The following is a 23409-nucleotide window of genomic DNA, read 5'->3' as shown; positions in this document are numbered from 1 at the left end:
AAAGACAAAATGCCTGTACTCCAAATCAAAGGGGCAATGTGAATATCAACCTCCCCCTAAAAAATTCTCCAAATATATATATCTATATAAATCTATATATCTATATCTATATATAGATATATATATTCTTTATATATTTATATATATTATATAATTTCTATATAACTATATAAAAATAGATAAGATATATATTTATCTATATATAAAATACTATATATGTATTATAGATACTGTATATACTTTATACACTTTATCTATTATATATAATGCATTATAATTTATATAATAATTATATATAATATATAATGTATAGATAGTATTATTATATATTAACATTATAGATAGAGTATTATTATATATCTCTAATATTATAAATATAGACATTATTTTTATATATATATATATATATATATTGTTGTTACTATTACTATATATTTATAATAATACTCTTCCAAACAGTATTATTGTTTCTGCCACATGGGAAAAAGGACTTTGATCATTTCCAATACATTGCAACTTCCAGCTCTGCTGTAAGCTACAGCAAACCCAAAACACAGTGAGCAGCAGGTTTTGGAGTGGACACAAAACCTCCCCCAGCACCAACTAAGGGGACAAACTGCATCCTTTGCACGAGGTGCCACCACCTCCTCAGCACTCCCAGGGGGCTGCAATGAATCCTTTCCCTGAAGTAATGCAGAAATGCAGCTAAGTCTCTGAATTTGTCTTAATTAACAGTATATTATTGTTGTTGTTGTTGTTATTATTATTATTATTATATTTTATCATTAATAAGTTGTTGCAGTGTGTCGCCGCTTAATATTCAATAATATGTGAGGCTAGAAGCAGCACACGGCACAAGGACAAGCGGAGCGAGCGCGGGGGGAGATTCTCAAGCGCCCTAATTCAATTAGCAGGCAGTGAGTGACACTGGGACAGGAGGGGTTAATTGGGGTCACCAAAAGGCAGTAATTCCTTACCTAACCAGTCATTAAACTTCTTAACCTCGGAGGGCAGTCCCAGCTCGGTGAAGTCGCCCGTGTGGAGCAGGATGTCCCCGTAGGGCATCTGGATGCCATCTGTTCTGGAGTGCGTGTCTGAGACGCAGACAAAGCGCGTGTGGCCCGCTGGCTTTGGAGTGTCATATGGGATGGGGTCGACCCTAGAGCAGACACAAAGATCCCACAACAGTCACAAGGTTCAAAGCCTCACATCCATTATTGCAGATAGCAGCACGCTGCTCCCTCCAGGAGAACTGCCGCGTGTCCACCGACACACGCCGCGCGCTGCCGAAAACCCAATGCTGCTAAAGACTTACCTGGTGAGGAGAGGAAGATCAAATAGACACAAATATGGCCGCTCTGTGGTACTAAAGTGTGTTTAAACACAGGGGAAAATGGATTTAGGAAGCTTTGAATTGGGATGTTTTACATCCTGTGCCTTAGACATGGACAGGTACAGGGAGATAAGCATGGGATAACAAGTATCCCAGGCGGGCCAGGAACGGGCTCTCACCTGAGCTCAGCTGTCACACTCATATTTTCTGAAAAATCCCTTCACCCAGGATTTTTCTCCTGGGAACCTGAGAAGCCTCAGAGGAAAAAGAAAACAATAATTATCTTGTTTGCTTCTCCTCTGTTTTGCTGCTTTGGAATGTGATTGGAGATTGTTTACCCACAGGTGATTGTTTCATTGGTATCATGTGAATTGCTTTGACTCTTTGGCCAATCAGTGCCAAGCTGTGTCAGGGCTCTGGAAAGAGTCACAAGGTTTCATTATCTCTTTAGCCCTCTGTCTGTATCCTTTCTTTTTTCTTTAATATAGTTTAGTATAGCATTCTTTAATATAATACAGTATCAAAAAATATTAATTTAGCCTTCTGAGAACATGGAGTCACATTCACCATTCCTTCCTGCCACTGGACACCCTGCAAATACAACACTCAGCAGCTGATTTTGTTCAAGGGCACAGGTTCTCCTACAGATCCCAGCACAGAGCATTTGTTTACACACAATAAGGTACTTCCAGGAGTGCTTTGATGGAGGCTGGAAACTGCAGAACCAAGTCTATTGGCAGCTTCCTAAACTCAAACAAAATCCTGAGCTCATCATCCCAGAATCTATAAAGTCAGGGCTGATGTGCTATCACACATATAAAACTTTTTTTTTTTCCTATAGCAAACAATGCTAGAAATTTAGTTCAATTGGCTATTTGCAAGCTGTATTTGGTAATTTGATCTTATCAACTACATGTGACCCATCATGGAAGTCTGGTCATTTGGTTTTTGGTGACTTTTTTTTTTTTTTTGGAGCACAATAGAGGAAAAGAATAGGTAATCTAAATGCTTTCTGCATACTTAGTGGTTAGAAGCTCTAATTTGTAACAGAAAAACTTAAATACAAAAGGCAATCCATTGCCTACTTTGGAATAGCAATTATTTCTCTGCAGAGTTGCCATAATTTGATTTGCTCAACACTTGAACAGCACAGCATCTGGATTAGTGCCACAGAAAATCCCATCCCAATTCCACAAAACTTCAGCTCATTCCATTGATGTGCCACTTTGATCATGGTTAGAGCTTAGCTGCAGCTAGAAATGTTGAGGTATTTAGGAGTTATGTCAGAATAATAGTCCACTTACATCTCAAATTATCAGGCTAGTGAAACCAAGCTCCAGCTACTTTAAAGCATCCCAGAGACTTATCTAAGACTTATCTGGACAAACTGGCACAACAGGCATTCAAAAATCGGTGCCTGAAAGTAAAAATAAAATTAAACAGTAATAATAAAACCTTTAAACAGGTTTTGTTAGTTGTGCTCTCCACACTGAAAACAAACACCAGCAGACATCACTGTGAATTTGTTTGTCCTAAATCCCCACGGTTATGATGAGATGTATGGTCAGTAACAGAAAATAAAGCTCAAACCTTAAGAAAATACTGACTTTTGAAATACTGCATTTGTTTACTGAACTGTAAACTACATTAACATTTAGTTTTTACTGTACACTGAACTGTGTGAAAACTTCTACCAGTGCCTTGAATTTCAGCTCCCTGCACAGGTGAAAAAGGCCAGAAGCATCCTCCAGGGTGCAAATCAGTTCCCTGCCCTGAGGAGTTGTAGAGTGGCTCCAGAAATCAGACTCCATATGGATATGCCCTGGTCTCCAGTGGAAAACTGCCCCTGGAAATGCACTTACTAACAAGATCTTACTGAGTTAGAGCTCAATTTTGTTATTATTTTATATTATTAGAGCTCAATTTTAAATTACTTTATAATTTAAAAATTTGTCAATCTTTAAATTATATTAATTGTTTGTTAGATATTATATATATTATATTAATATATACTATATATATAAAATATATATTATATATATATAATATATTAATTATTTATTCTATTTGTTAGACTATTCGCAGCAAAAATATTACTGAGGGAAGCAGTAGGGAGGAGATATTTGTTAGATTGATTTTTCCTAGGTACCATAATTAGGTCTTTCCAATCAAGCTGTATTTACCAGCAAAGTACAATACCTTGTTGACATGAGCCACTGAATTAATTTGCAAAATTCAGGCTCTCCAAGATGATGCTTACTTTAAATCAGATTCTACTGCCAGCTGGGCTGGAGAGCAGAGAATTTGGTGGATGAGTCTTCCTGGGGTTTGGTATTGTACCTCCTGTTCCACCCAAAGCAGCAGGTACAATTACCTGAGCCATGAAACTGTTACCACTGCAGAAACCCAGGAGACAAATCCAACCATCAATGGATTATTTTTTTTTCTCAGCAAGGGTCTGAAATTAACACAGTTATTATTCCAGAGAAAAATGAATTGACTCATTGAAATTGCACTGGCAAGCTGGGCAGAACTGCCATCATAGTGCTTTCCTACATGGTGTCTTCCTTGCAAAATAAGGGGATCCCCAAATCAACACATCCCTACTTCCCAGCAAGTTTACTCCAGAGAGCACAAAAAATGAACACCAGCTTTCATCATCAGCACAGAACTTGCTCAGAACATCTCTGCTGGAGCTAAACCAGCACTGCCTGCCCTGGGGAGCCCAGTTTGGTTTGTACACAGCAGCCAGGCTTTGCTCTTCTCTGCAGCTTCCAAACAAACCCTGCTCTGCATTAGGGTATGGCACTGAAACCTGCTTTAGGATCTTTCCATTCGTGCCATGACTTACAGAAAAGTCTATCATCAAAATTCATGAAGTCCCTGACCCTTCTTTCTCTCCTTTACAAACACTTTGATGTTGCCAAGTAACCTTTTTTCCACATCTTAGCTTCCTTCTCTCATTCAGTATTTCTCTACTAAGTATTTCCAAGTGAGATACTGCAGGTGATTGTGTTCAGTCCATCCATTTATCATACTCAGAACAGTCCTTCAATAGAAACTTAATAAAAAGTGGTGTTACTGCCAGTCCTAAGGGCTCAAGCTTTCTTTTCACCCACAGCTGCAGCATGGCAAACAGCAATATGAGAGCCTCCTTTCCCACTGCATTCCAAGAGGATTGGGCTCTGAAGGCAAGGCACTGCCCTGTCACAGCTCTGGTGACACCCATTTCTCCTGATCTACCTTCTTCCTTTTCTGCTTTCACCCTTCCTTCTGATCTACTCACAGCCCAGGAGCTGGGGCCTGCACACTGGCATTGCTGAAATCTCTGGGACAGTTCTGCATCTGAGCCTTCCTGCAGATAAAATAATAAACAATAAAATAAAATCATTCCTTCGGCCCTAATAATTCTAATTAATCCAAATTATTTATGTCCACCGCCATTCTGCTGAATCAGAGCATGTACCTAATTCAACCTGTTCTTTACCTTTGCTGAACACACAATGCCTTCAGCTAACTCTGACACTCTCCATCACCACCAACAATTTGGTTTTTTTCAGTCTTTTTGACATGGCAGACTGAAACACTTCACAGATTATTTGATTACTCCACTTGGAGCAGCATGCTCATGGAAAGATGCAGTAAGAGATATTTCAGAATAATTTAAATGTTCATATGTTAGGATGAATACAGAAATCAGCATAGAGGAAACAACATAAGTTATGTTGCACCTTAGAAAATCAGGCACTTGGCTGGTTTTTTAAAAGCTTATGTAAGACCCAGAGCAAAATCCCATAAGGCAGCTGAGCAATGGCTGCTGTGTGAGATCACGACAGTAATGTAAGATCTGTCACATTTAATGCATTTATGACAAGGGTCCAGCAATCAGAAGGGACAATGTAACCTTCATACACTTCTACAAGAACCTTGCTTATCAGATAAATACTTTATTAAACTGCCCTTACCACCAGTGGTTCTCACTTAGAGTCTAAGAGCCCCTCAGATTTGCAAAATATGGGGGCTCCTGCAGAATATTCATTTCTTCCCATCCTGCCTGAAAGGACAGCACTATGCAGGCTCTGATTTGGCTTGCTCAGGTGGCACTCAGCAAGGGTCTGAAATTTTAGATATTATATTACATTATTATACATATATATATAATATATATATATGTATATATGTGTATCTATATATACATATATACATATATATATGTATATATATATACATATATACATATATACATATATATACGTATATATATATACATATATACATATATACATATATATACATATATATACATATATATATACACACATATATATATATATATGCCCCTTGCCCTGCCAGCTGTGCACACAGCAGCCCAGGCACTGCTCCATCCTGGGGCTGCACCCTGTCCTCCCCCATCAGACAGCAAACCCCAGCCTGGCTTTCCAAGTGAGAGATGAAACAAGCAAGAATGAGCAACACACACCATACCAGGAGGGTCTGACCAGCAAGGCAGAGGGGGCTGAATTCAGGAATTCACAGAAGAGGAGCACCTTGGGCCTTGCACATGCACAGGGGTGTTGATGATGACAGCCTGGTCAGAGAAAGTCAGATAAAATTCCCCAAGAATTGTTCTGGGGAGTTCTGAGAAAGCTCAGAGAAAGAATTAAAACAATGCTTAATCTTTGCATCTGGTGTTTTAAACTTGTTTACTTGCAAGATGTGCACAAGGAGAGTGTTTTTCTTATTAGCCACTCTAAGTACACTCTATGTGCACAAGAAGGGTGTTGTTCCTGTACTCCTGTACTTACTGGCTACATCTGTGACTCAATTTGTGGGTTAATTTTTTATGACATCTAAATAAGTATTAATTATGCATCCATTGAAGCACAGGCTTCAGATCTGTGTGCCACATCAAATCCACGTGTGTTGTTGCACTTCTTTGCTTCTGAGATGTGTACAAGAAGAGTGCTGCTCCTAATAAGCCAATAATGTGAGGAGTGTTAATTGAGGACCAATCAGGTCTGACCTTCTCAGAGCTGTCCATAAAAAGAATGTGATGTATAATAAACTTCACATTTACCTTTTAACAACATAAAAATCTGTGTCACTTTATTCAGCCGTCCCTAATGCAACAGCAACACAGGGGCAGGGGACTTGATTTAGGATGTCTTGCCACAGAGGAGACATGTTAACTGTGCATTTCAGCCCAAGCCTACCCCAGTTACTCATAAGGATGTCTTATAAATCAGCAGGCCTGGAAAGCTCCTCTGAGACAGGCAGGGCAGTGCAGCCCTCCTACAGACACAGCTGCAGCCACACTGGGACCCTGCTGAAAAAAAAAACCTCAGCAAACACACAAGCACCACCTTCCTGAAAGGAGTCAGTTTTGATGATAAAGGATAACTCTGCATGGGTCAGTTCAAATGCTGAAAATAAGGGTCTTGGGGTGTGTGGGAAATGAATTTGCAGAGAATTTTTAAAGTTTAGTAGAAAGTTTGTGCAGTATGTTTTTGTGTACAAACTTTGAGATAAGAAATGTTGATTTAGAAATACTGTGGAATAAGACAGATACTGTTGAGAGAGAAATAGAACTAGAAATAAATTTTAAAGGTTGGTTTAGTAAATAAGACTAGGTATTTTAGAGAAACAGAACTGTGAAAGATGCATTGCAATAAGACTTATGAGGGGTGATTTTAGATGATTAGTTTTTAGATTAGAATATTTATAGCATAGTGTGATTAAAATCACTAAGTTAAGAAACACAATGCATTGTAATTAAGAAATAGTTTTTGATTGTAATAGTATAAATTATAACATTTGTACTTTTTTACATGACATTGAAAATAGAACAAAATTTTTTTAAATGTTTTTTAGTTATTTTATTTCTGAATTAGAAAAAATTTAATCTAACAAGGGTGGGTTAGCCTGGAATGCCTGTGGCTAGAGAGCCCAACCCCACAGACTGTTCACTGCCCTGCTCTCACAGCTTTCTGAGATATGCAGACTCCAAATCCCCTCTCACAGAGGGATTCCCAAGAAACCAATCCGTCCTTAAAGATGGAATAAAAACCTTAACCATTGAGCCAGGAACGTTTCCAGTTCCTGCCGTGGAGCAAATCACTCACGCAGCACCCACGATGGACAAAACACCACCAGATGCTGCAAACCCCTCCTGCAGCCCCAGAACCCAAACCAGCATCACTGCTGCTCACAGCCCAGCCCTCTGCAAGCTGCCTCTGCTACAGGTGAACAGCAAGGCAGGAAATCTTCCTGTCCCCAGCATCTCCAGTGCCAGGACACACGGGCCACGTCCTTCCCAGGCTGTGCCACATCACATGCTGCCTTCTCCTCTCACTAATTACTCCACTGGGTATATCTGTGGCTGCGTTTGTGGCTTTATTCTTTATGACATCTAAAGAAGTATTCATTATGCATCCATTTAAGCAAGGCTTCACCTCTGTGTGCCACATCAAACTCACGTGTGTTGTTGCACTTACTCTGTTCTGGGAGTCACTTGGAGACATCCTCTCTAGTAACTAGGTATTTAAAACACATCTATACAACTAGCTTTTAAAAAGCATCCCACCCATGCTTCCTGTGAATAGCCATCACTGTGTTTATTTACAGTTTAGCTTCCTCTCATATCATTTCATTCTTTTCTTGCTACTCCTATTTTCAAAATTTGCAAACAAAATACTTCTTCAAAGAGCCAATTAGCTTGGTGTGTTTGTTTTAGGATTAAAATACAAATATTTTCTGAAAAAAACCCCACTTTTAAAAGCTTGTTTCTTATTGCTGTTAGTTCCCCCTCCTCAGCTAAGTCAATGGAAGAAATTTTTTTGAAATGGGAAAACAAAAGCAATCTATTTTCTACATCTTCAGGTTTTTGTTTCTCTGAATTCATACCTCTGTCTCTACACATGCTCCCTCTGGCATGGAAAATTCAGGAGAAAAAGAATGGGTTTTTCTGTGAAAACTGCTGTGCAAATGTATTAGTTTCTGAATGCAAACCTCACAGCTTTGTTATGTTGTGATATTTGTTACTGCTCTTAGAGCCAGTCCCGAGTCCTGGAATAGGGCAATCATGTGAAACTTGTGGCTTAATTAATTTCTGTTAAAATTTATCAGAAAGTCTCTCAGCTGAAGGAAAAAAGCATGAAATGCACCTGCATGCCCGGCAGCATCCAAGAAATGGAATGAACGTACCAGATGTGTAATTGTTCTTATTTAAAACAAACCAACCAACCAAACCTCAACGATATTAGGGCAACTTCACAATTCTCCACTGAGTTTTTAATGCCACAGACTAGAAAGACTATACCAAATTGTAAATGTGTCTACATTTTGAAACAAAAATTTATTATCTTAATTTCCAAACCTTCAAAACATGAACACAAATGTCATTTAAGTTCTCCCATCAGAAAACATTGACATGCCCATAGCTGATTCTGTGATACAACACATGCTGAAGACACAAAGCCAAACACTAATTTCCTCTCAATACACAAAATTAATGCCCAAATATAGCATTGCTTTAGTTGGCCACTGTCAGCCATTAATTGTTTAAATCATACATATTAATGCTTTTGTTAACTTGATTCTGTCTTCCAGTGTGCTCAAACACCAAGCCAACATCTGGTTTCTTGTCTGACTGAAAACAAAGGGATGCAAATACCTTTCCACACCCTCCCTGGCAGATTTGATTTGTGCAAGCACACACACACACACACATCTCTAAGAACAGACTCCCCCAAACCTGCTGGAAAGCCCCACCTCTTCTGGAAACCCCCGTGTGCATGTGTCACCCACCAACGCCTCAGAGGGGTCTGGAGAGCTGTAAAACACAGGTCTGATATTTATTACAGAAATGGCATTAACTGTGTCTTGGTGCAATGGTGGGGGGGGGGGGGGGGAAATAAATTACATTTCCAAAGCCACAGGAGGATTCAATGCAGCGCTCAGCAGCTTACTGCCAACGCTTCCAACAATTATAGCTGCAGGGAAATGATGGATCTTTTTATTACAGGTTCTGGAGCTGTTTTACTTCCAGTGAGATTTATGAGATTAAACAGAAAAGACCTATATTACCCACTGTCATCATCTGGGCAAATTTAAGAAAACTCTTCTTTATAAGGAATTTATAATAATACATCTTCTCAGCCCGATTTAAACCTTAACTAATTAAAGACTCCAAACTCTGCTAAACCCAGATTGTGGTCAGTAATAAGAGCACAAAGAGCTAAAATCCAGATTTGCCATGGTGTTCTTTGAGGGGCAAACAGAGAGCTGGCCTTTTCTGAAGTACCTGACCTCTGCCTTTGATACTAATGGGAATTCAGAAACAGAATTGCTTGTGCATTTTTGAAAATCCTACTAATCATCCCTTTGCAGAAAAAAAATTCTTATAAGTCAACAAATTCTAAAATTTAGCTATCAGTGGCTTTCCAAAGGTTAGAGAAGTAAAACAGAACTGAAAAAAGAGTTTCAATACCAGTGTCAGCATCACTCTAAGGCCCAGACAGAAGTTTCCTTTAAATAAAATAGTTAACCATTCTTATGCCGGTATGGTTTCAATTCAAATTCATTAAGAAACACTTTTCCCCTATTCTTTTGCTCCTGTTGTTGGGGGACTGCTATAAACTATCTCCCACCCTGACAGAAGTCATTTGCTGGCAAAACTGCACCTACTAGGAGGGTAAGTCAATATGCTCTCTACATAGAAAGATTTTTTATTATTTCCTTACTATAAGCTCTCCAAACACCAACTCATGAAATACACTCAGAAAGTACAACCTGGCGCTCCAAGTTTAGATCCAATCTTAATTTAAGGACAATGAGGTTTGAAAACTGCACATTTTGTTTTATTTAGCAAGGCTAAATTCATGTGTGGTGTCCCTCCAATCATTTCATTTCAACTGCAGCAATCACAAAATGTGCTGGATTTACTTCTAGGATGGAAACCACAGAGCCCTTCTTTCAACAGTAAAACAGTTTTTCCAAAATGCAATGGAAAAAAAGGCACCCCAAAAGAAGCAGGGCCAGATCTCCAGATTACATTGTTCTAATTTGACATGCCATCCTCCTCAGAAATTAGGGCAACTCTGATCAGAGGCACCAAGGTCACAAGGTTCTGCCAAAACAGAACTGCACAAGCATGTACTGCAGCAGGTATTCCATTGCTGATGCCCATTTATATTAAAAATCATATCTGGAATGTCATAAAATGTACAAAATTCATCTGCATAATTCATTATATTTCCTTGGAGATGATATATTCGGCAAATAGACAATAACTCTTATGTAAGAGGGAAACCGGGCAAGTGGACCTGAAGGTGCATAAAATTTTGAGAACTCATTCTCTTTGGAATTTGCTATTAAATCTAAAACCTTTCTTCATGTTTCAGAAACAAATACTCATTGTTTAGATACCCACAGGATTAATCCCAGAGCGTTTGCAAAGAACCACTGGAGGCTGGTTCTGATTCTTTTCCCCCCAGCACATATCTGGTCTAAGGCATAGGGGCTACTTGAAATTCCAGCTCCAGCAACACAAGTGTTCCTCCTTAAGGCACAAGTTAAGGACACAGTGCAAGGCAGAGCCTCTCTGCTCAGCCTGCTTGGTCATTTTGCTCCCTGACCTGCAGGTAACACCCTCTCCAAGGATGGGATGCAATTCCACCCCACACTGCCCACCACGGGCCTCTCTGCTGCTCTCCCTCCTGGCTCGGCTTCCACAGGGCTCATGGAGCTGAGTCACCAAAGGAGCTCGGACTCCACTGGGCAAACTCACTTTGGAGTTCCTAAAGGCACAGAATGCCACCAAACACCATTTGTGAGTCCCTAAAGGCACAGAATGCCACCAAACACCATTTCTGATTTGCCAAAGGCACAGAATGCCACCAAACACCACTTGTAAGAGTTGCTAAAGGCACAGAATGCCACCAAAAACCACTTGTGAGTTACTGAAGGCACAGAATGCCACCAAACACCACTTGTGAGTTACTGAAGGCACAGAATGCCACCACACACCACTCATGAATTACTGAAGGCACAGAATGCCACCAAAAACCACTTGTGAGTCCCTAACGGCACAGAATGCCACCAAACACCACTTGTGAGTCACTAAAGGCACAGAATGCCACCAAACACCATTTCTGATTTGCCAAAGGCACAGAATGCCACCAAACACCACTTGTGAGTTACTAAAGGCACAGAATGCCACCAAACACCATTTCTGATTTGCCAAAGGCACAGAATGCCACCAAACACCACTTCTGAGTCACTAAAGGCACAGAATGCATAGAATAACACCAAAGACCACTTTTGCGTTGCTGAAGGCACAGACTGCACAGAATGCCACCAAGCCCCACTTTTGAGTTGCTGAAGGCACAGAATGCCACCAAAAACCACTTGTGAGTTACTGAAGGCACAGAATGCCACCAAAAACCACTTGTGAGTTACTGAAGGCACAGAATGCCACCAAAAACCACTTGTGAGTTACTGAAGGCACAGAATGCCACCAAAAACCACTTGTGAGTTCCTAAAGGCACAGAATGCCACCAAAAACCACTTGTGAGTTGCTGAAGGCACAGAGTGCACAGAGTACCACCAAACACCACTTTGGAGTCACTGAAGGCACAGAATGCCACCAAACAGCACTTCTGAGTTGCTGAAGGCACAGAATGCCACCAGCATGCCTGTGGCACTGTCACTGATGTTAGGAGGAACAAACAGACTGGAACACCACAGACCTCATGTGCAGCATGACATACTATTTGAAACATGGCATACTGCTGTAAAGTAAATTAGCAGACATCATGTGTTACCTGCAACATGAATTTGTGCATGTGAACCAGCGTGGCTGTTGTACTGAGGATGGGTGAATACAGTGACATTTAGACTCTAACGTTTTAGAAGGTAAAATGTTGAACTTATTAGAAACTGCACATTTTTTATAGGCAGTTATGATAAAAGTGGACTTGATTGGTGATTAATTAGTACTCTTTACACTGTTGGTTAATTAGGAATAACATTCTTTTTGTAAACACTTTGCAATTAACAATGAGTTCAAAACAGTAGGTGTATGATTGTTTTAATTCTAATTAATACTCTTTACACTGTTGGGTAATTAGGAATAACGCTCTTTTTGTCAAGGCTTTACAATTAACAAGAAGTTCAAAACACAAGGTGTAGGACTGCTTTAATTCCTTCTCTGAGCTTTACCAGACATTCCTCTGGGAAGTTTGGAGAAAGTTTATCTGACATTTTTCTCTGACTAGATCCCAGCATACACAAACCAGTACCAAAACCTGTCTCTGTTAGGATGCACCTGAGTTTTAACAAGCCTCTCCAAGGTGCTAGCCATAAAATGCTTCTCATCAAACCACAAGCATTTAACACTGTTCCTACTAAATAAAACCCTGCAGAACAGCCCTGCTGTCCTAAAAGGCACTCAGTCTCATCTATATGAGCCATTTCAGCCTTGGCCAAAGGTTTCTTTTCATTTGTCTACCTCCTAAGGTTTAAGGAGCTTGCCACAGGGAAGATGATAATATTCAGACACCATTTAGCTCCCCCTGCAAAGCTAAGCCCTTGTGTCTAACAGGAACAGAGAGGAGATTATGGACTGCCTTCTACCAGCACCAAAGCACAGGTCTCTGCCCAGCATCCAGGGTAACAAAAAGCTCAGTACCACATTAAAAGCTGGAATTAGGTAAGCTTTCATGCCCTAGGAGTCACACAGCTGGCCTAATATTTGCGTACTCCTAGAAATTCCATTGCAAAAAAAATTTTGACACCGGTTGTCTTAAGCTCAACTTGAACTCTAGATCTAGACTAGTGAGAGATCTGAAGCAGTTCCAGGATGTATAGAAAAATATATACTTATCTCATAAAATTTTCTTTGTTGCAGAGGAGGAAACAAAGAAAAAACAAAAACAGAAAAAAAAAACCCACCTAAGTGTCAAAAAACAATTTGTGCTCTTAAGATATGCTCTTAACCTTTCACAGGAACTTTGCTGGAGACACAGAAAGGTAAGAGACGACTTTGGGTTTAAAATTCCGCTGGAGAGAATTTAGCACTTGAACCTTTCTATCCTTTATGTTTCCAGTGCAATTGTCTTCATGACAGCTAACATGAAATCCAGTCCCAGGCAAAACTGGATTCAATCACAAAACTGCAATTCCTTGCTGGCTGGATTGGAGGGGCTGCATTGGGCTGGACCACAAGCACTGAAAGCAGGTTCTTTTATTTGTAAAACTCTGGGCCAAATACATCCCCAGCTAAAAAGATTCTACCTGATAGCTTTCCCCACCTTTTCTCTCTCTCCAGTAGTAAATAACTTATGACCAGGAAACCTCAGGTCAAACACTACACATTCCACAATAATTCAAGATGTAAACATTAGCTCAAGTGAGAAAAAGCTTGGTGGATAAAGCTGTGGGACAGGAAAAAAAATCTCATGTTTTCACTAGCAGAAAGCTGCACAAAGGCAACTCCAGCTGGAGATCCTCCTTGGAAATGCACAATTCATTCTGATTTGCTTTCTCCCCCTTTTTAATTTTTTTTTTCAAATCTCTCTTATTATTTGGTGTTCTCATTCCTTTTCCATGACAGAGGCTGCTGAAATCCAGACCACCATCTTCTCACAGAAAATACAAAATATCCCATGGATAAAAACCAGCACTGACTGTTTCAGTTGTGCCATCACTTTAACTTGACTGTGGCATTTATTTGACACACATCACATTTATACAATATTATGAGAAGCAGTGCTGCATACAGGATCAGGAGGTTTTATCAATAATGTAGTTAATAGGCAGAGTGTTTGTGGGCAACCACAGTGCCACAGGTTACCTCAGAACATTTGTGTTTTGCTTATACTTCTATAATAAAAATTAATGACTTCAAAGTCCTCAGTGGGAGTATCTAGGACATTCATATTTATCAGAACTGTTACTGGCTTCTGCAGCAAGCAATTATTCTTATTGCATTAAACCGTTCGTTTCCAAAGATGTATCCCCAAAAATCAAATAAATCCAAGAATGAATTATAGTCAAGATAGAAATTTACCTCAGGGATACTTTTAGAAAACTCAATTTAAAAACACATTTACTTTTGCCTCTGTGCCAGCAACAAAGGCAGGAGAAAAGGGGGAAGAACCACAGAATAATTTTGATTTCGGTGTTTCCTACAAGAAAATTCCAAACCCAAACAAGCTGCAACCTCAATATCCAGCTTCCATCTGTGAAGGGTAGGAAGGCATTGCTGCTAATTGTACAGAGCAAATGAATAATGCTGAATATGCAACAGAATATTGCTTTCAATGTTGCCCCCTAAATCTCTGAAAACTCGCTGCTTCCCAATTCTTTTGCTGAGCCCTACCAGGATTTTAGCTGGCATGACAGATGTAGGAGCACACTGCAGAGAGTAATTCCTGTGTCAAGTACAAAAGGCAAATAGTTGCAGTTTGAGATTTAGAGAGGGAACATCACAAGGAGAAGCCCTGGGAAGGAGGAAAACAAGCTGCAGCACATAAGGTTTTACGATACAAAATGAGATGTGGGCAATGCAATTTCACTTACGTGATTCATTTTATAAGCAATGCAAATGCAATCTCACTGATTATGCTCCAAAACAAAAGAGGGAATTTCATTACTTCAGCCAGTGCAATTAGACATGCAGGAATCACAAAACATCCTATCTGCAGCAGAACAAATGGAAACCAGCATTTCCCACTCAGATGGGTATAACCAAGGTGGGTGAAATGCATTCTGTGCTGGTGGGTGCTGAGGAGGCATAAACTGAATTGTGCAGCCTTTAAGCTCACACAGTCTGTGCTACAGACACTCACAGAGATTAATTCCACCACGTTTGTCATAAATGAGCTAAAGATACCCCGGAACCCACATAACATGAGGTAAAAAAACCACAAACAACAACAAAACTAACAAAAAGACCCCCAAACCAGTGTCTTCCCCAACAAAACAAAACACCACTAAAAAAAAAAAACCACCCCAAAACTGCAGACCTATTTTTTATACAAGAGTCTTTTGCAGTTTTTATTTATCTTCTGCTTTCCCAAAGCTTGAAAACAGGCAGTTACTCTGAAGTCAGGCAGGCTGTGTGAATTAAGAGTACCATTGCTTTCCCTATATGGCTCCCCAGGGAATCCATTTATTAGGCACAGGCCTGTTTTCTGATTTAGCTGAAGCACTTTTCCTAGAGAATATCACTGTCCACAGCAAGAGGAATTTTCAAGTAACAGCTGCAGAACAGCCTTTTTCTGTAGGAACTGTCTTGAATCAGTTCCCCTATATGGATACACAGCATTGATTTCCAGCCTCATACTCCTCTTAGTACTTAAAAGGAGAAGAAAATTATATGTTTTTAATAGGTAGTCCAATAATAGAAACTGCAGAAAAGCTTCAGCTTCTTGAAAATTAGCAATGAAACTGACACTGACAAAACCAAAACACACAAATAGATGGAATAGCAGGGCACTCAGCTATACTAATTTGGGTGTGTTGCTTTCTGTTTAACAATCAAAACCACTTTTGCTTTGACTAAGAATACGTGTAAAATTGCACCCACCCAGCCATCCACAGTCATATTTCTCAGTAAATGTGAAGGAAATCCTAGTTCTTTTGATTTTATCCATTAAGGAGCAGGAAAAGGTGCCTTCCAGGGACAGACTACAACAGAATTCCACAGCTCTGCAAGGCTATGGGGAAGTGCAAAGGAAAAAAAAAGGAAAAGAATGTTTTCATGAGCTTGCAGCAAAAAAATCATTACTGAACATTCTGTAAAAGATACAGGGTAGCTTTTAAGGAAATTAGGGGAGTTTTTAAGGAAAAGACTATTAGGGTAGTTTTTAGGGAAACAAGCTAATTCGCTAAGTTGCTTAAGGAAACAAAAAGAGAAAAAAAAAACCCTTGAAAAAGCATGGAACTTAAAGCCTGGGAACAGCTGTCTTAACCATTTCTTCCTTTACATCTGGATGCACTGGGCTGTAATTTTTCTGTTCATTTCTGCACTCTGGCAGTGCCAGTGAAATCCCCAGATGCCCAGCACCAGGGCTGCCTGTGCTGGTGCTTGCTGCAGTCAGTAAAGTCAAAGTTCACAGTGACCATAATAGGACAGGAATGTGAGCTGGGTGAAACCACTCTGTTCACATCAATACTCTTACAGTCACCTACATCATACAAAATTAGCAGTTAAGAGTCTCAGTTCTGTGACTGAAATGAGTAATTTCCTGCAACCTTTCTCCTCCTTCCTCCCTCCAAACGTTTTGGCAATCAAGAGCAGGCTTAGGGACTGTTTCATAATGAATACAGCCCTTAAGGGTAAAACTGGCAAGATACTCCAGTCTGTTCCAGAAATCCCTTCTGCATTTCATTATTCCATCTAGTTCTACTCTGCTGGTTTACTCCAGCCTATAAAATCCTGAGATCCTTCATCTTCTGCAGATTGTGAAGACTTGAGACTAACTATACTCCTAAAGGCCAAAACCATGTCTTTCTAGAACTGAAATGCTCTGCTATCCCCACCTCCTGGAAAATCAACTCAGCTCTAAATCTTTCCTCAAGAAGGGCTTTGCCTGCATGTTGCTGTAGAAAATGAAAGGTGACACGCTCAGAGGCTTTCCACTAGTGACTCCTCTTGCCTCAGAACCCATCTCTAGCACTTGCTTTTTTCCCCACTGTTGTTACCTACAGCAACAAGAACCACATCTCTTCCTCTCCTTGTCAAACAACATGACAGATTTTTTACAATAACAATCACCTCCAAGTGATGAAGAGAATCCCATGCAGCTCCAAAGAGCTGTGCTCATCTCGCCCACACAAATGACATTTTCCTGTCTGAAACATCACCAATCTTCCCAAAGACCCTTCCTCACCAAAGCAACACTTTGCTGTTCCTGTGGCTTGAGAGCTGCCTACCCTGTACAGAGAGCAGCGAATACAAGTCATTTTAACAAGCACAGGTGCATATTTTCTGCAAAAACAGCAAAATCACTTCACTTAGATCACTGTGTCACCATACCTGTCCTTACAAGCCAGGCTATACACCCCACCCCAGCAAACATGAGCCAGTCAATGGCTCTGCCCTTGACCTTTGCTAAGCAAGCAGCCCCAGAGAACAGCCTGAATTACAGACTTGCCTTTGAACCACAGCTTGAGGCAACCTGCCAGGTGTGTGCACCAAGCCATCCTCAGGGAGCAGGGCTTTGCTGGGCTCAGCTCAGGCAAGCAGCTGTCTGAAGGGAACCTAACCTCACAGGAATCCAACAAGGTGCCATGTGCCACTTGATTTTTCAGTTCCCGGCCTGATGGCAAAAATGGAATTCCGGTCCAAGCAAAAATGGAATTCCAGTCCAAGCAAAAATGGAATTCCAGTCCCAGCCCGATGGGAACATGTGGAGGGAGTGTGGGACAAAGGGAGTTCAGCCCTGGGACTTTACTGGTGGCCTGCCAGCAGTGTGCCAGGTGTCAGAGCTGCACTCTGACAATGCACAGCCTCTTCCACAGCCAGGAGCAAGCACGGCAAGTGCTGCTGAACTCAAACCCTGCTGTCATTTTTCACACTGCTAAGCAAAACAGACCCAAGTGTTAACCACTTTGAGGACCTGTTGTGCCCTGCATTTTCCCTGATCATTCTTAGAGTGTGATTCTCTGTTTTATGAGTGTCTGAGCAAGCTCTCACTCAGGGGAGATAATACATTAGGAAGCCTATCAAGGGTTAAATACCTTTAACACCCATTCCATTCACAGGTAAAGGCTACTCTTCCTTCTTCTTCTTCTCCCCCTAAGCCAGAACCTACACCCAGAGCTCACATCCTCCCAGGAGCAGGCATGTGGTCAGTCAAACCTCCTCCCAGCCCCACACACTCACAGAGCAGCTGCTCCACTGACTGAGAGTCAGGACTTGCACATCACCAGAGAGGAGGATTCCCACAACAGCCGTGCAGACCTGCTCTCCTGTGCTCCACCTGCCCCTTCCCATGGGGTGGCTGCTCACTTGGAGTGGTCCTGGAAGCTGCCTGGCCCCTCCAGGACTGGATCCAGCTCATCAGAGTCAGCTGGGTCTGAGCACAAGTGAGGCAAAGGAGGAGCAGGGCACAGCTGCCTCCTTTCTGCTGCACACTGCATCAGCACAGCCATTCATTCTCCTAAGTGTTGAGTGGGGTGGTGTTTTTTTCCTCTTAAGGCAAAAATGAGGAGCTCCTTGGTCTAATGAGAGTTTTCTCCATCTGCAGACACAGTTTGGTCTTGCTCTGCATGTTCAACTTGCAGGTGACTCCTGTTAGAGATGGCATTAGGCTTGGGTGGCAAACAGCCTCCTGAGCAGGCAAGTTAAAAGCAGACAAAACAAACGAAGGAAGAAAAAAAAAGTAAAGCATATATTTTTAATATATTAGAGATAACAAGAGTCCTGGCTGCAGTTTCCTAATTGTTCTAAGGGGCTGTATTTCACAACCTTCTTCAAACCTTCCAGTCACACCATTGTCGCAGACATCTTTTATGAAAAATCCTTTCTTTAGGATTTTTCCTCCTGAGAAGCTGAGAGGCCTCAGGAACAAAATGTAAACATTGATTATCTGCTGCTGTGGAATGCAACAGGTGGGTCTGTGATTGGCCCATTTTAGATGTTTCTAATTAATGGCCAATCACAGCCCAGCTGGCTCAGACAGAGAGCCTGAGGCACAAACTTTTGTTATTCTTCTTTCTTATTCTATTCTTAGCCAGCTTTCTGATTAAATCTTTTCTTCTATTCTTTTAGTATAGTTTTAATGTAATATATATAATAAAATAATCAATCAAGCCTTCTGAAACATGGAGTCAGATCCTCATCTCTTCCCCAATCCAAAAACCCCTGTGACCACCGTGACACACCATCTCAGCCCTGACCATCCAGGCTTTTCTCTCCACTCTTTTTATATCTTCCTTGGCCAAAACTGTATCCTCACATGGTCTCATGTAGCCCCTGAAGCAGTAACAGCACCAAGTGACCATGCTATACACAAAAAAACCAAATGATGCTCTGCCCAGTCTCACAGGCTCTGCTTTTTCTTTGCTTTCCTGCAACCACCATCTCATTTTTCCTGAGGGACACGTGACACGAATGCCACATTACCTGCCAGCCCCATGAGAAGAACATCTCAATCACCCACTGTAACCAAGGATCAGACCTCTCAAGCCCCCTGGCCAGGCTGTTTTGTGCCCTTCCAGTAACCCTGCAGCACGGCTATCACTGCCACTTCTTATCTTATCTGCTCCAACATTGTCTGCCAGGGGCAGACAGGGAGCCAGACCTAAACAATGATGTTAAGTGAAGGCTTCCTCCCAACACAGTCTTGAACTTCTGATCAAACTGATCACTCCTCAGCAAGATAACAAGCCCTGCTGGGGGTTTAAGGGCTTTAAAATCCAGCTCAAGAGAAGGCAAATAGGAAGCAGGCTTCCAAAAAAAAAAACCAGCAAAGCTCTCAGTGCATGCAAACATTCTCTCTGGTACCAGTTATATGTACACAAACACACACAGACACATGTGGAAATAAATAAATATACAGCATGGGGATGTTTGGATTCCTCAGTCAAATTCTCCTCTGCTAAAAGAAAAAAAAATTAAAGTAGGCATTTTAAGCTCCTTAGACTTGAAAACACAGCTGAAGCAGCAGCAACTTTTCCAAAGGGAAGGAGCTGGTATTTTTCAATTCTGTTAAAATTCAGACAACTCCGCACTAGAATTTGATGCTTGTTAGAGAAAATAAGTTTTTCAAAGCTTTTATAAGAGTAAAAAAAACCCCAATAAACACAAAACAAAACAAAACCCCTAAACCTAGGAAGCAGCAAGACTTTTGCCTCCATCAGGCTACTGCCCACCAAGACCATAAGCTTTAGCACCACATTCTGTGCCATTCCTGGGCAGATCTGTGGACATCATTAACATCAGAAGTACACCAGCTGCACCCAAGTGCAGATCTGGCCTCTGCTCAGATTAACTGCCCTGGTAGAAGTTCTCAATGGGGATTTAGGGTTTCCAAGGGTGGAAGACATCCCATCCTGCCCAAGGCCCCATTCATTCCACCTGCAGTGGGACCATGTAAGGAGAGGAGACAAAGGACTCTGCAGGTTCAATGTCCATCGAGCCAAAGCTGTTTATTGTGCTTCTAAACCTTGTTTATATTTACTTCTTACCTTGTCATTCGTTGTTTGATTGGTAGCTCTGCTTTGGCCATGAGGAAGGCAGGCGTATTTTTATTAATCTAACTGATAGATGCTCTAAGTGTCATTTTACTGGGGTTGACACCCTTTTGTCTATTAGCAGCTTTCCTGCTGCTTCTCTCTTCTCACAGCATCAGCTATTTTATCCATGAAAATGACCTGGTTCTTTAGCTCCACAGGGTCAGGCTGGTTCATTCAGGACATGTCCGTTTTCCTGCAGAGATGATCCCACAACCATGGCCACAGCTCCACCAAGGCCTCAGCCCAGCTCCAGAGCCCCTGTGGGGCTTTGTGGGGGGTTTAATCTTATAGATTATATAAATTAGAGATTTATTTGGATTATAGATTTCTGTAGATTTTTTTTTTCATCCTGGAGACAAGTCTTTCACTTTCTATGCAAGTTAGTAAATCATGCACAGTCTGCTCTTCCAGACCTTTCTGGCAATGGGCTGCAGGATTTTGGGGGTGTCTGGTGGTCCTGCTCCCCCCCTACAGCCCATGCCCACTCTGAATCTCATTTGTGCATTTGTGTTGTGCTATCTCCAGGCACTAGGACGAGGGTATTTGTCCCAGAAAAGTGCTGCCCACCTCCACATGGCCCCTGTCTGCAGCCACACCCTGTCCCTTCTCACAGTATATTACCAACAACCCTTGGCTGGCTCCACAGCCACCTGACCATGGGTGTTTGAGACAAGCACAGAGCCCTCCTGGGCTCTGCAGACACTGTCCCACTGTGCAAAATGCTCTGCTACTCCTGCACCAACCATCGCCACTGTGGCAACGCAGCTCAGCGCTCTGCACGCTCCAAAAGTGCTGCAGGAACTCAGACTCTCACTGATCCCACCACAGGTGCTCTCAGGCCCTTCAGGACGTAGAAATTATCTCATATTAAAGGAGATAACCTTGAGCAAAGTTGGGAAATTCTTCATGTGCTGCTGGGAAATCACACAGAGGTCTCGTGTGGGTTCATTCCACCCTTGGACTTCACTGTGTGGGTGAACTCTAAACCAGCTGACACCACAGGAGAGCACAAAACAGCAACTTCATAGCTGTGTCTCATGAAGGGAGCACCTTTTGGAGCACCCTGGAAGCACCAGAACCACAGGACAGCCCAACCCAGCCATTTCACAGCTGTGTCTGATGAAGGAAGCACCTCTGAAGCACCACAAGCACAGGACAGCCCAACCCAGCCATTTCATAGCTGTGTCTGATGAAGGAAGCACCTCTGAAGCACCAGAAGCACAGGACAGCCCAACCCAGCCATTTCACAGCTGTGTCTCCTGAAGGAAGCACCTCTGAAGCACCAGAAGCACAGGACAGCCCAACCCAGCCATTTCACAGCTGTGTCTCCTGAAGGAAGCACCACAACCACAGGACAGCCCAACCCAGCCATTTCATAGCTGTGTCTCATGAAGGAAGCACCACAAGCACAGGACAGCCCAACCCAGCCATTTCACAGCTGTGTCTGATGAAGGAAGCACCTCTGAAGCACCAGAAGCACAGGACAACACAACCCAGCCATTTCACAGCTGTGTCTGATGAAGAACCTCTGAAGCACCACAACCACAGGACAACATAACCCAGCCATTTCATAGCTGTGTCTCCTGAAGGAAGCACCACAACCATAGGACAACACAACCCAGCCATTTCATAGCTGTGTCTCCTGAAGGAAGCACCACAACCATAGGACAACACAACCCAGCCATTTCATAGCTGTGTCTCCTGAAGGAAGCACCACAACCATAGGACAACACAACCCAGCCATTTCATAGCTGTGTCTCCTGAAGGAAACACCTCTGAAGCACCACAAGCACAGAACAGCCCAACCCAGCCATTTCATAGCTGTGTTTCCTGAAGGAAGCACCTCTGAAGCACCAGAACCACAGGGACAGCACAAAACAGCAACTTCATAGCTGTGTCTCCTGAAGGGAGCACCTTTTGGAGCACCTCTGAAGCACCACAAGCACAGGACAGCCCAACCCAGCCATTTCACAGCTGTGTCTCCTGAAGGAAGCACCTCTGAAGCACCACAAGCACAGGACAGCCCAACCCAGCCATTTCACAGCTGTGTCTCCTGAAGGAAGCACCTTTGCAAACCCTCAGGCACGCATTAAACACAGGGAATCCCTCATCTGTGCAGGGATACAGATCCATTACCTCACCTTCCACCAACAGGGCCAACCCCTGCAGCTCCCAGGCCCCTTTTTGCTGTGCCCAGCTCCTCCTCCAGGCTGCTGTGCCAGCACAGGCACAGATGGTGACTAGGGCTGGAGAGCTGAGCTGGGCACCAGACTCCAGGGCTTTCTCTGAATTGCCAACTTTGCTGTGCAGTACAGGCAGGAGGGCTGCTCCAGCTAGCAGCAGCACCACCAAGCAAGCAGGGCAAAAGGGATCTCCTAAAACCTCTCCTCACACACCTCTTGGCATTGTGAGTGCAACAACAGTGGCTGGAAGCACTCAAGCCATGCTGGATGTTACAAGAGAACTCAAAGGCAAGCCCCAAGGTGCAGGTCTTTGAGGAATCACTGAGCAGATCAGATTGCTGGCCCAGAGTTCAGCATCACACCCAGGCCTTGACTAGGTGTGCGAGTGAATGCTTCCTTTCATCAGTGATTAAGCCTTACAAAAAAGGCAAAAGTACCACAGGAAAAGAAAAATACAAAAATATTATTTTTTCCTTTTTTTAGCACTAGTTTAGGAGAATATTCCCATTGCATCTTGCTGTTTCTGCAAGGACAATGAACACAATCTCAAAAATCTTGATCCCATAGGAAATTGTCACAAAACTTCCATGCACAGAAGCTGCATTTCACCACTTGAAAACATTTCCCCAGCTGGCCTTTCAAATGTGT

General features: G+C 42.1%; 1 protein-coding gene across 3 annotated transcripts in view; it reads right to left on the bottom strand.

The window, feature by feature from the left end:
• Positions 1–23409, bottom strand: part of MPPED2 (metallophosphoesterase domain containing 2) — a 122438-nt gene that overhangs the window by 78030 nt on the left and 20999 nt on the right. For all 3 annotated transcript variants that reach the window (XM_071455246.1, XM_071455248.1, XM_071455247.1), the window contains exon 3: positions 978–1159. In XM_071455246.1, coding sequence (XP_071311347.1) covers positions 978–1159 — 182 coding nt within the window. The remainder of the gene's footprint in view (positions 1–977; positions 1160–23409) is intronic.

Source organism: Agelaius tricolor, unplaced genomic scaffold, assembly GCF_023055355.1.
Source record: "Agelaius tricolor isolate 1412-34295 unplaced genomic scaffold, bAgeTri1.0.p SCAF_46, whole genome shotgun sequence".
In the NCBI taxonomy this organism is placed as follows: Eukaryota; Metazoa; Chordata; class Aves; order Passeriformes; family Icteridae; genus Agelaius; species Agelaius tricolor.
Note: the sequence above shows the minus strand (reverse complement) of the source record. Positions and strands in the feature narration are given on the sequence as shown.